Genomic DNA, 16750 nt, shown 5'->3' with positions numbered 1-16750 from the left:
ATTCCACCAATTTTTCAAAATTTCTGCATAATTCATTTGTTGAGATGTAAACAGAGTCATTCAGAGTGGTTTCCTGTGAAATGGTTCATTGTAGAAAAAGATCAACTCAGACTCAGACTCAGACAGTGGTGGTGATAGGAAATATGTCCATTTCATATAATATCATGTAATATCCAAAACAACTAATAAACCTACATATCTTATGAGTTTTTATATGTAATGTTGATAATAGTTAAATAGTTATAAATTTTTTTTAAATTGGGAACTATTTTTCCTTAGAACATTCTGCATGTATCTCTTCATGAATGGACTTTAAAAATACATATTAGGACAAAGGTTTATCTCAAAACTATCATAAAACAGTGTTTCAGGCATAATGCAATGCATTTCTACCTATTTTGTGTAATAACTTTCTGCAAGGGAGCTTTTTTGCAAGGCATTATTTAGATGTGCGGCTTCTATCACCAGCACTGTGAACAATTCAGACTTGGTAATTTCACACCAAACCACTCTGAATGACTTTGTTTACATCTTAACAGCTGAAAACGGTAGGTAGAATAGCCCTTTAAGTTATTGGTGTTTTGTCCATTGTACAGTTGGATTGTTGTCAGACAGTAGACTCTGTGTGAACGGCTCATGCTTAGGTTTCTACTTCAGTTTTGTAGCTTTTTGTTCCTCCAGCGATGCACTTTCAGATGGCCAGTACAAGCCTCAGTGATACATTTTCATACAATCAGATTCGCACACGAGCAGGTACACACACTTTTTTCATGCGCACTGCTGTTGGCATCTCCACGTCTATCTTATCTCAAAGACAAAGAAGTTCGGTTTTGTGAAAATGCTGTAAGAGGAATGTGTCCATTAGGTAATGAACATGACCAACCACGTCTCTTGCTCTTTGTGTTCTGAAGTATTATGATCTATTATGTTTTTATTTGTCGTTACGTATCTGTTTGTGTACACATGCGTGTTTCCTGTGGTATATGGGCTCGAGCGTATCATCAGCACCTTGTTTTTATGAAGTATGAATATGAAATGGATTATTTTCAGTTAGATATGACATTAATCACCAGTGTATCTTATCATCTTAAACTGTATTTTCTTGAGGAATTTCTGCAATGTGGGGCACTTCATCTGCATATGACTATTTTCTGTACAAAGAAATCTTTTTTGAAATGTTGTAATATATGTGAAAGTGAAAGTTATTACTCAGTTTTACAGGCTGTAAATACCTATTGAGGATAGGTCCTTTTTATTTGTTTTGTAATACAAGGGATTACCTTTATACATATGCAGACTTTTTTGCAGAGACCTTCATGTACCTATCGTTAATGTAGAGTACAATGGGGCTGTATGAGCGAGTGTTTAAGGTCATGTCATCTTGAATGCTCCAATCCTTTATGATTGATGTAATGTGATTAAACAATCTGACGAAATGCACAGTCGTGGTCCACACACAGTGTTCAGGAGCGGCCGCTTCCGCCAAGGCCGTTCACGTTCAGCCATTTCTACTGCTCGATTATGCCTTTTTGTAACAGCGGTATTCTGCTAAATGTGAACGAAAAGGAAAACAACCTTGTTCAATGAATGTTCCTCTCCAAACAGTATTTGAGAGCCATCGGCATTGTTCCCTTTTTTCTTTCTTTCTTTTTTTCTAATTTTAGTTTGGTTTCAAACGTTCTCAAATGAAAGAGTTATAATTGAATTTGCCACCATTTTAGCTCTTGTACAGAACATATGTCTGTTTGAGCTAATACAGTCTGAGTCTATAATCAGTTTATGGGTTTGGTTTATAAAGACAATTCTTTGGCATTGTCCACAGTTAAAGGGGAATTTCAGTGTTTTTTTTTTTCACGATTTCTGTGTAATTTAGTGGTTGAGATGAAAACAAAGTCATTCAGAGTGGTTTGATGTGAAATGCTCCACTCCAGAGAAACTTACTGACTTAGATTTTCTATACAATGGTGTTGATAGCAACCAGGAGTTGCAAATATAGCCATTTTATTTGCTACATAAAATGACCAGTGAACCTCCACATCTTTAAGTTTTTATATGTAATGTTGATGTTGTTAAAATAGTAGAAAATCTGAAAAAAAGTTTTTTTGTAGGGACTATTTTACTACACAACGCCCTGCACGTATCTCTCCGCCATGAATGTATTTTTTAAAAAATGTGTTTTAGGCTCAAAACTGTCATAAAACAATGTTCCCGTTATCAATACAGCTTTTGGTGATATACATTTTAGAGGCGTTAAAGGCTTTGGACGTCTGGTTCCTATCACCACCACTGTGAGCAATTCTGACTCTAATTTTCTCTAAAATTTCGCATCAAACCACTCTGACTGATCTTACATCTTAACAACTTAACTTTGCAGAAATTGTGATTTGCTGGAATTCACCTGTAACCTACTAGTTAACAAGAGTATCAGTAAACAGTAATGTTTTCAAAGGAGTATTATCGACTTCCCAGTCTGGCATTCTTGCATTTTTTGTGGCATAAGTTTGTAACGGCAAACAGGGTCAAAGTTATGCAATAATGAAGAGTGCCTACTATATGACTTGCTTACAAAAAGTGCACAGAAAGGCAACGAAACGGTGCCGTGAACACAAAAGGGCATCCGATACCAATAAACCTGTACTAGACACCCAAAAGCAGCATACAGTGTAGAGTACAGTACAAAGCCTATTTGTAATGCACTGAGCCTTACAGATTGTTCGAAGATGACATCTTTAGCTAAAGCTGTGAACACTCACCCATTTATCACATTGTTGAGCAATGCTGTATATGTCTTCTGAGGAAGCTACATAGATTTGGATGGATATATTATTACTACAACTGAAGGACACAGTTTCTCCATTATTAGCGATTCCTTTTTGCCTCTTTGCTATAATACAGATGAATTTCACGACTTTCAACAGTTTGAGGCCTCCCTTGTGGCTAGGTGTAGAATAATTTGGTGCCTGCCATCCTCACAGATATTTTTCTGCGAGTACAAAGAGTTTGGGTACAGCACGAACCTTTGGTAATTCCTCTGTGAACAGCTTGATTCTTATTTGTATTCAATTTAGTCTGTACAATATTGCTTCTGTTTCGGTATCAACTCTTTTTTTATTTCTCTGCAATCTAAATATTTACTTAAATGCCTTGGTTTCCAGTTTTTTTCTCCCTGATATTCCGTGATTATTGTTCTTGTATTTATGTATAGTGTGTGTGTATTGTAAATATATTCAGAGCTTTTCATTTTACTGCAAAGTTGTGACATTTTGCCCCGCTATGCTTCAAAGGGAGTCCCTTCACACTGAATCCTATCAGAGGATGTCTTGTTTCAGTCGTTTCACAGGTTGAAAGAACAAGTGTTTCTTCTTTTGTTTGAGTTCTCCAGAAGGTGTCTAAATATTCTGTGCTTTTGCTTTTCTCTGTAGTTTCTTTTTTTCCCTAAAGATTGAGCTGTGAATTAAAAAATTGAGTTTTAACATTATACTTGTATGATAATCTAATCGGAGGCATGAAAGTTAATAAAGTTGCATTTTGTATGGAGTATGACTCTCTAATTTAGAAGAGACTGATGCTTTAGTTTTTTTTTTTGTTTTGCTTTGCTATGCTGTTTAGTTTTGAGGTCACGTGAGAAGTTAAGACGGGAAAAAAAGCTCCTGTCTGAGGAGACTGATGAGCGAATAGAATAGAAAAGACCTTCCTTGCAAAACTTAATGTTACTTTCACAAGAGGCAGGGCGTGGCCGTGTGACAACAATACTGTAAGACTACACCTGCCTTGAGCGAATGCACCGCACTGCATTTGAAATGCTTGAGACAACAATTCATGAATGTGCCTTTTTGTGTAACAGCTGAGCTTTTTTCTATGCGCTCTCTCACTGAGAGACAATCTTTATACGCACATTCAAATACACACAACAGACAGCTAGGCTCTGGATTTTACCATTGTTCTGTTCAATGGGAGAAGATAAATCAAAGGCTGTAAAGAGACTGTCTTTGTGATAACAGTCGTGAGCAGAGATTACAAAGGTAAAGCCAGGGCAAAACCGGTCAGTTCATATGCACAGATAAGACCTAAATTGAGGTAGATTACTTTCAATCCTTGATAAACAAGACATTTTTCAGTGCTGGGGCAACAAGAAAGTTTCTGCAGAGGAGCCTTAGTTACTAGTTACAAAGCCTGCTTTCTTTCTATTCACTAGGCCTCAAACTAACAACTCCATTGATGATGAGCAGTCTTAAAGTGGAATTCCAACAATTTCTACATAATGCAACTGCTGAGATGTAAACAAAGTCATTCAGGGTGGTTTGATGTGAAATGGTTCATTGTAGAGAAGTTTAACAACTCGCATTTCTTTACAGTGGTGTTAATAGGAACCAGGAGTCACAATGTCTACAACATAAATATAACCATTTTATTTACTATCCAAAATAACCAGTGAGCCTACACTTCTTCTGAGTCTGTACATGTAATGTTGATAATGGTCAAATAGCTGTAAATCCAACTCCAAACTTTGCGTACCGCTTACTGCCCAAAAATGGCCTGCATGTACCTCTCTGCCCTGAAAGTATTTTGTGAAATACAATTAAAGATAATCCAGAAAAGATAATCCTTTATCAGTCCCACAACGGCAAAATTCACAATAATATAGATGGTGCCAATCCATCAACCTCTGGGTTATGGGCCCAGCATGCTTCCACTGTGCCACTCTGCCAGCCGTACACCCCAGATGGGACCTGAACCCACAATCCCTGGCTTAGAAAGAAGCCAGAGCCTTATCCATTTGGCCAAAGACGTCATTGCAAAACTAACTGTAATGTTGATTGTTGTTGATGGTTACATAGTGGTTAAAAAAAAGTTTTCATTGGGGACTATTTTGACTTAGAACATTCTGCATTTACCTCTCCACCATGAATGGACTTAAAAAAAATCATGTTAAGCCAAAATCTTATCTCAAAACTACCATAAAACAATGTCTCAGGCATCAGTGTATTCATTATGATTATCATTTTATATAAGAACTGTCTCAGAGGGAGCTTTCAGATACATTAAAATCATCAGATATCTGGTTCCTGTCACCACCACTGTGAACAACCCTGGAAACCCTTTTTTCTGGAAAGATGCATTTCACATCAAACCTCTCTGAACGACTTTGTTTATGTCGTAATGATTTAATTTTGCAAAAATGATGAAGTTCACCTTTAACAGTGCTGAAAACAAAGGTGCCAAGAGGGTGTTCTGGAGCAATGCGATATATTTTGGTCCCCTAAACAAACTTTCGATAGAAAGTAGCATTTTAGTAAATGAGATATGTGAGTGTGAAGAACCTGCTTGAAGTTTCATGAAGCTCCACACAATGTCAAGGTTTAAGACTAGTTAAAGCTATCTCATAGAACAATACCTCTAAGCCAGGAACCATTTAAGAGCCATTATTTTTGAGAGCGTACTGAGCTGCCACCTCTCACTGGCCTGCAGCTTTTTTCACGGAGGTGTAATGTGACTGCAGAGCTTTTCCTTTTAGACTGACTCAACACATTTGCCCATCTGCTTCTCCCAGACTAATTAAAACAAACTAAACATCATCATAGCTCACCAACTGTGACAAACGTAGTGGAGAAACACCCTTTTTTAATGCAAGTTCTATTTTCTGACACATTCTTTAATGGTACGTACAACATGTACCAGCATTGATGAGAGATAATACAGAGAGCATGTGACTTTTCATGCCAGGACTATTCATTTTGGTGCAGGCTGTACTGTATCTCCTGTTAGAGGATTTAAAGTCTTGCAGCTGCACATAAAGCAACACCCAATTACTCATCTAAAAATATCCCTACATTTTTCAAGACCAGTAGCACCAGATGTACCAGTTTAATTCAATTGCACTATAGTTGTGCCACACCTATTAGCATTCAGCTAACCTCCCTGGCTGGGCTCGGAGCACAAGGACTTGCCAGCTTAACTTGTAAAACATTTGTAGTCATATGAAGCAATGACAGATCAAATTAGCCTCTTATTCACCGGTGTATATTTTAGTTTTTCCATTTAAATTTAAATGACCAAATTGTAAGGCAAATTATTCAGTAACTGTGTGAAATAAATGTACATTTTTATTTTATTTATTTATTTTTCGTAAAAGTTCCCCTCAAATTAACAGAATGTATTTTATGATCATACACATATTGCTATATGCTTACAATTTACTGCTGAAAGCCAGAAATCTTAGACGCTCTTTGTATTATTTTATAAAAATACTTTTTACAGAGCAGATCACTGAAGAGACACCATCTGTTTATAGTTTATAGCCCAGATTTGTGGAAAAATGGGTCGACTTTCAGTAGACAAAAAAAATTGTGAGTTCAGCTTTTTTTTTATTATAAGGGTTTAAAATTACATCACCCATCTATTTGACAGAAAAGAAGACAGTTTCAGCTCTCATATGACACTCACCTTTTGAATGTAGCTTATGAAATATGAAAGATGAAGAATATGACGAAGTGCGTTTTGGAACCACCGGTGGTCTCAAGGAGTTGAAAAGGTTAAAAAGATAAATACAAAAAGTTGGATTTTAATTAAAAGCTAAATTAAACTTTTTTGTAACATTTATTAAAAGTGCGTTTGACTCACTAATAACTCAATAACAGTTTAGAGGCATAATAACCTCTCCATGGCATTTGAAGAAGGCCAAAATAAAAAGAAAATAACCATTAAAAAAGTACATTTTGTAAGTAAATTCACGCAGGCATAAGGTACAAGCCTGAGGATCAAAATGTCTTTAAAATTATGAACAACATACATTCAATCAGATATGCATTAACTTCTGACTGGTAGTGTATCATTGTTAAAAAAATGAAAGCATTATGTCTCATTTTTGTGTAGTTTGCTTGATATACATGTATTTAATAGTTTAAAAAATCTTTTTAGCTTATTATAAGTAATAATTATACACTTGTGCTCCACAATGTGTGCAGCCCTGTAGCAGAAACTTATTTACAGTAGAATTAACATGCTTTCCTTCTGAGCATGCTGTTAAGCTTCTTGATTATGTCCTGTTTGTAATGTGACTTGCTTTAGTTCTTCTTCCTTTAGTAGTGTGTGTATGTTTCTATACCAGTGTGGCACATACACTGGGACCTAAGCCAAACGTATAATTATTATTGCTTAACTTTTTTATATATGTTATATTAACTACAGACATATGCAAAAGTTTGAACAAGTCTTGTTGATTTTCTAATTAAAAATAAGTTAACATATCCACTACAGAGAACAAGCTTAAATATTTTGTGAACTTTTTTTGCAAATTTTAACATGCAGGGCTCAGCATACTAGGAAAAAATAAAACACAAAATACAAAATGCTGTGACTTTTGTACAGGCCACATTTTATGCTCTGTTTTTTTGTGTTAAATTCTGCAAATAAACATTAGTTGTGCATTAAAGTGTGCAGATGTGTGTTCTCTGTAGACGATGTGTACTAACATTGACTTTTTTTAATTAAAAAAACATAGAATTTGACCAGGGGTGCCCAAAGTTTTGCCTTTGACTATGTTTATACCTTTTTAAATTATGTAATCTTTGAAAAATTGCAAAAGTGCTGAAAAGCCTCTACCTTTATACAATCTTGTTTGAATTTGAGTCATACCTTCACCTGCAGTGGATTTCTGCTGTTAATCATTGACTACACTGTCTCTGAGGAAGAAAGCCAAAAAAACACTTGATTACTGCAGTGGAAAGTAAAGTTTATGAGACCACACATACAGTACACACAAAACACTCTGTAAGCCTTTTTAACAGTTACAAACTGAAGCATTATCTGCTTATCTAAAGGCAATCATGTAGTTCTTCACTGATCTGAAAGATAAGATTTCTTTTAATAATTAAAACCATCATTCCCAGAACTCTACACACATCTTCCATGTGCATAGAGAAGTCTTTTATAGAGTAGAAAAACACCCAATCTCAAAAAAATAAATAATACAGAGTAAAACAATTACAATATTTACACTTAAAGCTTTAACATTCCAAATAAGTGTTCAGAACCATCCATAAAAATCATAAAACCAGCATTTATGGTTGTTCTATGGTGAAATGCAGCATTAGCAACTTTCCATTTGAAGTGACCAGGAGTGTTCATTTCTGAATTGTGCTTTGATTAAAAAAAAAAACAAACACATGGATACCTCCTTCCATAGGTACACTGATACAATGGATTACTTCTTTCTTTGGTATCTGAGACTCAATACTTGAATTAATTGAATACTTGAATTGTTTTTAATCAAGTGGTTCTTTTGAAAAGGGCTGTTCATGTCTTTATGAATCAGCATTTGGGCTTCACGTTGCTCTCAGAGTTCTTTGGTTTTTTCAGAACTGAAGAAAGCAGGCCTTGGAACTTGGACCACTGGGGTGAGATATCCTCCTTAGATTAACTGAGCTTTAACAAGAACAGTTGTGAAATTAATGTAGAACAAGTTTAGAACTGGAGCTATAAGGCTAATGTGACTAACAAACACAAAGAAGTCAACAGTCACCCAAATCTTCTTCCTAAAAAACTAACATCTGGGATTAGCAAAAAATCGTGTTGTTGTTTTTTTTTCCACAAAACTCTTTAATTTCATGACTGTCCTTGTTAAAGCTAAATTGATCTAAGGATAAAATCGCAACTTTTTTTCAGCTAAATCATTTAACAGTAAGGTGCAGTGGACTGGACGGTACATTTGCATTTGTAGTAGCTTCTATGTTCAATAAAAATGGAAAAGGCACTGAAAGTACTTTAGTCATGAACACGATAAATTAAAAAAAGAGCTGATGACAAATCTCTCAGCTAAGTTGGCATCATTTAGCTGTTGTTGCGTCCCACAGGGGCTACAGGCCTAGTGCCAACACAGTTCACTCCCGTACACCTCATGAGTTGCCGAAACCAAAGCGTAACCAACACACCGACGCCTACCAACACAAACAAGGAGGCAGCTTGGAGCATTGACTGGCCAGGCAGTGCTTGTAGTTCTAAGTCTGGTGTCTCTTCATGTGCAGGGCCAGGTGGTCGGATCGGGAGAAGCTCCTGCTGCACACGGCACACTGGAATGGCTTAGCCCCCGTGTGCTTCCTGAAGTGGCGCGTCAGCTCATCGGAACGGGCAAAGCGCCAATCGCAACCCTCCCAGGAGCATTTGTACGGCTTCTCGCCTGAAATAAAACACGACCTGATAAAGTTACAGTGGACGGGGGACACCATCTCTCCAACACGGAATATCAACACAAGAAAACTATGGCAGTAATGGACATATCAAAGAATGAGGGTTTGCAGTGATGGGGGCCTTATCAGCCAGTCTTGTCACTCTCAGTTTTAATGACTTTTTGCAGCCATCAGGAAGAAAATGTAACACTTTCAGAGAGCGATTAGAATGCGAGCGCATGCCTGCAGCATACTTCTGCCTGGCAACATAACAAGTACGCTCCAAAATAAGAGAACAGCCAGTCAGAAGAGGCCTTTTATAAAGTTCTCGATCAAAAAGTCTTACCTGTGTGAGTCCGTAAATGGGCCTTCAGATGAGAGGACTTGGTGTAGACTTTCTTACACCCTGATGCAAAAGAATGCAATAAATGTCAGTGAGCAGATGTTGTTGCATAACTTTAATTACCTAGCACTGGCTAGCTCTGACTTGTTCACCAAGCTCAAACCTGAATGATCATATCTTATAGAGAGGGCGAAGCTCTAATATTAATGATAATAGTCCCATTCTATTGCTGCTAAAGGACTGTTAGTCACTCTGAGACACTGATGATGCACAGGTGTTCTGTCAGGTCACGCTATAACACCTGTTACTTTCACACCTTGTGTGTAACCTTGTAATTATCATCTCAAACCCATGTTAGCGTGATCACAGCAAATATATGAAACATGACTGAGTTACTGAATAATAAGGCTTGAGACCCTTTCATGCTACTGTTCGCAAGCAAAATCACATTCTTTTCAATGCATCTGAATGCTGTGATGAGCAATTTCGTGTCATGGACTTCCAGGACGGATAAATTTCGCATGCAAAACTTGGCATCAAGCTCAACTCTGACACAAGATTTTGTGTTTTTGTAGTGCCACTGCTTTGGCTATGTTGACCTCTGAAGGGGTGGGACCTCATTGCACAGAACCTCAAAAATAGAGGAAATGATAACTTAATTAAGGTCTAAGCTCAAACCTTCTAAAATTTTTGATATGAAATACTGTCAGTCTAGAAAATGTATCATTATCTTTACTTTTGTGATTTTCCTGTTTGTGGTAGGTGGGTTAGTCCACTTGCTAATGGCTATGTTAGCTCCTTAGCTAACCACAGCTGCACACAAGTCATCCCACTGCCATCAACCATGCCAGTTATACATATACTTTTGCTACAGTTCAGTGTGCAGCACTATACTCTTGTAAGTATATTCTGATATGTGAGTATTATCTGATATAATTAATTTGTGTTTTTACCGTTTATGATTAGCGAGTTAGCACCAAAATGGAGGATCTTTTTTTCATTGCCAACCCTCTGGACCAGCCTTGTTCACACCTATTTTGCAAGCGCAATGCAAACTGCTTGAATCTCTTGAATCTTAGGTTCAGTTATTAATCTTAGGACTTGGACTATAAGTGCTATGAATTATAAGGTAATTCTATGAAACAAATGCATATTTATGGGCCCTTAGGGTTTAAGAAGTTAAATGTTTTGACTCTCATAGAGTTGTATGCATATCTTTGGGTACCCCTGGCCAATTTAGTCTACATATCTTGTTGACCTTTTAAGTGGAAAGAAGTAAAAGTGGATTTGTTTAAAACAAGATGTATCCTGCAAGGAAAAGTAAGTGAAAATTCATAACACAAAAATAGAAAGACACCTAGCTGGCTACAAAAAGTGTATTTTGTGTTGTGTAAATTGTGTTTACTTCTTTTTATTTAAAACAACAAGAAAATAAGTAATTTGGCCAGGAGTGCCCAAAACGTTTGCATACCACTCTATAAAAGCATTGAGTGCTAAAGAGTTTGCAGCCCAAAGCCACATATCCAGTTCTAATGCTTAGTCTGACAGCACCTGAAAGTGAAAACACTTTCTCCTCAGATGTTTGTCTGACAGCTTTTTACGGCTCACCTGGGACGTCGCAATGATGTATTCTCCTCTTGTCTAGATCAGGATTGTTCCTACGGTTATACCTGACATGCATTGCTTGTGTTTGCACTGCCATGGCTGCTGCTCCAGGGCCTAAGGCTGGCCCTACCAGTTTAGATGCCATGCTGGCAGCGTAGGAGGGTGGTGGTGACAGGTTGTGTATGAGTTCTTTCCTCCTGTCTGGGCTCCCCGGCTCTGAGTTTGGAGGGGAGGGTGGAAGGTAGGCTGCTTTCTGCTGCTGCTGCTGACCAAAGTGGCCAGAGGAAGGAGGCCCATTACTGCCCAGATCACACATGGATCTTCCTGTAATCTGAGTGGCTTGTGAGTGCATGTTGCTGTATGATGACATTGATGAGCAAACGCTGTTGTGAGGCTCAATGAAAGAGTGAGCGGCAGACACTGCAGGCTCCAGGTCTGAATTCAAAAGCTGAAATAAAGGAACATCCTGAAAGTCAATTGGAGGCGTCTCCTGTTTGATGAAAGTGTTGTTGCCGGCTCCGTTTGCTGTACTGAAGAACTGTGAGTACTCTGGGGCTGGTGTATGGTGACAGCTTGGGTAGTTGAGAGACTGCATGGGTTCGGGCTTCATTTGTGGTGCGGTGGGCCTAACGGGCCGGCAGAGTCCAGTCCGGAGATAAGTGACATCAGGAAGGAAGACATTCATGTTGATGCTGTAGGGAGAGCCTTGTTCCATCGTCAGGAAGCTGTCCTGATTGAACTTATGCTCTGAGCCTTGCTGGAACTGAGGTGGCAGGTATTTATCCATCTGAGGAGAAATGTAAACATGTTTAACTGCTTGTAGTCATCACAAAAGAGTAAACACCGAACATCCTAAAGTACTGTAGGGAGCAACATAATGCACATATTAGTTTCCTGGTAGTATGAAAACAATTAATAGTAGTCACTGAATAATAAGTCTTAAAGTGACCATATTCTACACTTTTCCTTTCAGGTCCCCTCATGACATTTGCATGGGTTTATGTAAAAAAGCATAACTCCAAATAATCCTTTAAACTCTACTGTGCCTAAATGCAAGCTGAATTGCTCCTTATAACTTCAGTGTGAATGGGGGAACCAAACTGTCACAGTCTGAATAGGGCATATGAAATACACCCTATTATGGGTATATTTCATATACCCATATATATGAAAATGATATATGATATATGAAAATGCATTCGTTTTTGAGACATCACCAAAAAGCTATTCATTCAAAACAGTTTTTTCCCTGCTTAGTTTCCATGTATGGACTGTGTAAACTAAGAGCTGAATGCTACTTTTTGAAACTTTAACTTTTATGTTAAAATATAAAGTGAGGACAATTTGTTTTTTCAAGAATTTTCCCCTTTAAGATGAAATCCTAAGGGTCCATATGTTGGTCCACACTTCAATTCTCCACTCCCATAACTTACACATTAGTTACTAAACAATACATTGTTGCTGCCATAGGAAATCCTTGTAACATTTTTAGTTTTTTCTTTTTCACTTTTTTTTTACATAAACATGTCATGAAGAACGTATTTTTTAACAAGCTACACTAACAGTTTTCTGAGTGACAGCAGCAATGCAGTAGTCTTTGAATAATAAATAATAAATCTTAAAGGAGTTGTTCAAATTCACATATTTTCCCCTTCACCCAAATGTTGTCAACCAGGAAAAGTCTTTTGGGTGACACAGATTTCTATTAAATTAGCCTCATAGTTCCAGTACAGAACTACAAAGCCCTGAGACACCAAACATTTTATGACTGATGGACTATGTTTGGGCTGAGAGGAAAACTGTGTGATCTTGATTTTCCACTGAACGGTTTATTTAAGCAACATTAACAACAAGCACACAGCGGGTGACATTAGCAGTTACACAGCTGACATATCAGGCTAACAACATCTTCAGTCGTCATAGGACCCCGAATACGTGTGTCACAGCAAAATATTCTCCAGTAAAGAGAATGAAACGAGTAGCAGTTGTTTAAATTGCAATGTTTATGGTGGTTGAACGCTCAGTGCATCTCGACACTGTAACTTACGAGTGATGCAAATCACTGAAAGCTCGTTCACCGCCAAACAGAAACCACCAAAATCTACGTCTGAATTTAGCTCTTCCAGCTGCTCCGAGTTTTCAGATTAAGGTCAGTACAAGTGCCGAGTTTCTCTCACACTCACACTGCCCGGTCTGCTGTGAGGGACAGGAGCTCTTATCCGCTGAAATAACTACAGCTACATCTGTTTCACAAACCACAATTAAAACACATAACGAGGAGGAATAACGTCTCCTCAGCAGCGTATCGTAAACACCGGAGCTGTTTAGGCAGGCCACTCCGCAGAACCTGACGAAGCTGGAGTCCGCTTCTCATTCGCCAGCTTCTTGTTCGAATCTTGCCGTTCCACCTTAAATGGTGCAGCAGTTACATTCTGACGCCTGAGACCATTTAAGGTGGAACGGCAAAATTCGAACAAGAAGCTGGCGAATAGGAAGCCAACTTCAGCCTCGTCAAAATGTAGCCTGTGTGCATTTCTTTTATTAGACAGCCAGCCCTGATAGATAGACGGATATAAAGATAGACAGATGGATAGAGAGAAAAAAGAGAGAAACAACAGCACTTTCAGAATCGACATTCTAAAAATTAAAAAAATAAATAAATAAATAAATAAAAATCCACACGCGACATTTTATCTTACCACAGTCTGGCTGTTTGTTGGGGCTGGCATTAAATCTAGTCCTCTCTCTCTGTGTGAGACAGTCCTGAAGGCTGTAACAGCGTCTCCTCCTCGCAGACCCTCGGCCACAGGGACACAGGGAGGGGTGGGCTTAGGCTGCACCTCTAAAGCTGGACCATAACCCGCGCTTTTCTCCTCACCACAGCTGGCAAAGCCAGAAAACGCAGCTCTTCTGGCCGAAACCTCGAGCCGGAGTCAGGTTCAGCAGTACTGAATGAGCTGGGCTAGGCTAGGCTAGCTGTCATGTCGCCTTTGACATGACAAATTACGCAACCGCCTCATTTCAACGCCTGGAGACGGGGCGGGGCCGAAAACTGAGGATGATGATTCCTCTCATGTTTGGAGACCGCTCGTGTATTGTCTGATACCGGGTAAACAATGTATGTCCAAAAGTATCCAGACATCCCTTCTAATTAGAAACACAGTCGAATCTGCATAGATAGAATGTGACTCCGCAGCAGCTACACGTGAGCCTAAGGACATCATGTTCAATGCCAAATGTTGGTTAGAGGGGTATAAATCCCCCCAGTATTGGACTGTGGAGCAGTGGAAGTGCGTTCTCTAGAGTGATGGAGCTTCATCTGATACCTTTGCTGGCACTCTTCATCTTGTGGCTGCCATCAAATCCTCACAGCAATGTTTCAACATCTAGCATAAAGCCTTTTCAGAAGAGTAGTGGCTGTTACTGCTGCAAAGGGTCACAAACTCCCTATTAGTACCCTCAATTTCATAAGCAACGCAGGATGAACAAGTGTCTACAAAATTTTGGAAATATAGTGTAACCTGCTATAAACCACTCGTAACTTGCTGTCCTCGCAAAAAGCACAACGTCCAGGAAATTCATTAACTATTACACCCGTTATGGCCAGTGCACCTGAGCAACTTCACTTAGGTTAGAACCCATCTAAGTAAGGAAAAAAAACAGTACCTTTCAGGGTGTAAACACTGTCACTGTGATGGTCCCCTTAAGCGTCTTGTTATGTATTTAAGTTGTACTGACTCCATACTCCCCGTCTTCACTCCAACCCTTTATTCGATTTTTTTAACTTAAAAAGTTAGGAAAAGGTACAAATGTGCACCTTTCCCCTGGGACAGGGAATATATGGTACCTTTAAAACTAATTTAAAATACACAATTTAATTGTAATGACTACCCTCTAACTCCAACTAAACTCCACCTCTACAGTACCCCTGTATTTAACAGTGAATCTGTTTGAATTTTCTTGATTCAAATGTGTTGTTTCTATTTATTACATCAACACAGTTATTGCTAAAAGTAAGTTAACTGAAATACAAAATTGTGTTGATGTCATATATTTTATTCAATATGGAAATTATCTACACATTTGAAGCAAGTAAATTCAGTGCATTACTTTTTTTCAGTGTAAGGAATGGTGGCAGGTGAACAGGCTGGAGAAAAGCCATTCTAGGCTTAACACACACATGTAAACTGTGGACTGCATTTGATTTCAGTTTCTCCAGTTGCCTCCCAGTTTTATATCACTGTAAGTGCATAACTACATAACTTACACATTAGTTTCATTCTCATAGTAGTTACTGAATAATAATTCTTAAGATGAATAACCTAATTATAAGCCTGGAGTTCAGTTGGTTAAACCCTGAAACGCTTGTTCCACATGCACACCCACACTTCAGTTCTTTGCTCTCATAATGACTTACATAATAGTTTCATAATAAATACTAATGCAGTTTTGCTGTTATGAAACTTTCGTTTTACATAATTTAAAAAGCTTTGAATGTTTAAGCAAATAATTTTCTAAGTTACATCAGCATATGTTAGCATTTTATTTCCATTTTTTTTATGACAGCAACAATGTAGCCACTGAATAATAAGCATTAAGATTAATAAATAACTAATAACAGTGTCAGTTTAACAGACTCTGGAATAGCAGCTCTAGATTTAAAGGGGAACTCTATTTAAAATATATGTATTATTAAAAGGTTAAGATGTACACAAAATCATTGAGAGTGATTTGATATGAAGTTCTTTTTTGTTGAGCAGCTTACAGAGACAACATTGTTTACAGCGGTGCTGATAGGAACCAGATGTCTTAAGCGTTTAATTCCTCTAAAAGCTCTGTCACAGAAAGTTATTACATGACATTTTTAAGAATACACTCCCTGATGTCTGATACATTGTTTTGGTGTTAGTTTTGCGATAAATAGGCCTAAATCATGTTTGTTTTTCATTAGTTTATGGAGGGGTACATGCAGGGTGTTGCAAGGCAAAATACTCTCCAAAGAAAACTTTCTTTCAGTAACCTGTGAAGAAATCTGAGTCAGTAAGTTTCTCCACAACAAACCACTTCACATTAAATCACTCAGAATGACTTTGTTTGCGTCTCAACCACTGAATTAGGCAGATTTTTTGAAAATCAATGGATTTCCCCTTCAACATAGAGACACTATATTTTTGACTTAACTTTGATCAACTTCTTTGGTTCAATTTTCATTACCAGATCCTAAATTGTTGACTTCAACGCTTGATTGCAGGACGTGAGTTACTTCAGCTCTCCGGTTCTCTCCCTTGGGCCATATGTGCTGGTATGCGAGTCTGCTCGACTGCTCTACAGCTGTCCGTGAGGACTGCGTGCTTTATGCCAACATGCCAGGGGAAGTGGTGAAGTAGGCAAAGACACTGCCAGGGATGAATATCGAGAATGTTAGATGAAAATAGCACAAGATGACACCGTTAAGTGTCATGCTCTGCATGCCGGCTGTATCAGAGGCCACTGATTTGAAGATGAATGTTCGAAGACAGACAACGTATTTCAGATATCGGGACCCACGCTTTTGAATTTGTTCCTTAATTGACGTGCTGTATAGCCTACGTATCAGAATTTCCAGCTGGCATTTAGTATTTCAGTCACGTTTATTCTC

General features: G+C 38.1%; 1 protein-coding gene across 2 annotated transcripts; it reads right to left on the bottom strand.

The window, feature by feature from the left end:
* Positions 1 to 7711: 7711 nt before the first annotated feature.
* On the bottom strand, positions 7712 to 16423 carry klf5b (Kruppel-like factor 5b). Of its 2 annotated transcripts, none has more exons than XM_036580356.1 (4): positions 16327 to 16423; positions 11116 to 11899; positions 9511 to 9570; positions 7712 to 9175 (listed from the first exon to the last, which is right to left on the bottom strand). In XM_036580356.1, the coding sequence occupies exons 2-4, from the start codon at positions 11897 to 11899 to the stop codon at positions 8997 to 8999; spliced, it is 1023 nt and encodes a 340-aa protein (XP_036436249.1). In that variant the 5' UTR covers positions 16327 to 16423; the 3' UTR covers positions 7712 to 8996. The 2 variants fall into 2 exon arrangements, with proteins under 2 accessions (XP_036436249.1, XP_036436171.1); XM_036580278.1 differs by lacking the exon at positions 16327 to 16423 and adding an exon at positions 13812 to 14101.
* Between the last annotated feature and the right edge of the window lie 327 nt (positions 16424 to 16750).

Source organism: Colossoma macropomum, unplaced genomic scaffold (assembly GCF_904425465.1).
Source record: "Colossoma macropomum unplaced genomic scaffold, Colossoma_macropomum, whole genome shotgun sequence".
Taxonomy (NCBI): Eukaryota; Metazoa; Chordata; class Actinopteri; order Characiformes; family Serrasalmidae; genus Colossoma; species Colossoma macropomum.
The sequence above is the reverse complement of the archived record's forward strand: the minus strand, read 5'-3'. Positions and strand labels throughout refer to the sequence as shown.

Bases quoted from the DNA above. Each gene is read 5' to 3' on its own strand.
- klf5b (XM_036580278.1), bottom strand. From the start codon at position 13,841: ATGCCAGCCCCAACAAACAGCCAGACTGTG. The intron at 11,900-13,811 runs GTAAGATAAAAT...ATTTCTCCTCAG, and splicing joins CAACAAACAGCCAGACTGTG to ATGGATAAATACCTGCCACC. The intron at 9,176-9,510 runs GTAAGACTTTTT...GTTTTATTTCAG, and splicing joins CCATTTACGGACTCACACAG to GCGAGAAGCCGTACAAATGC.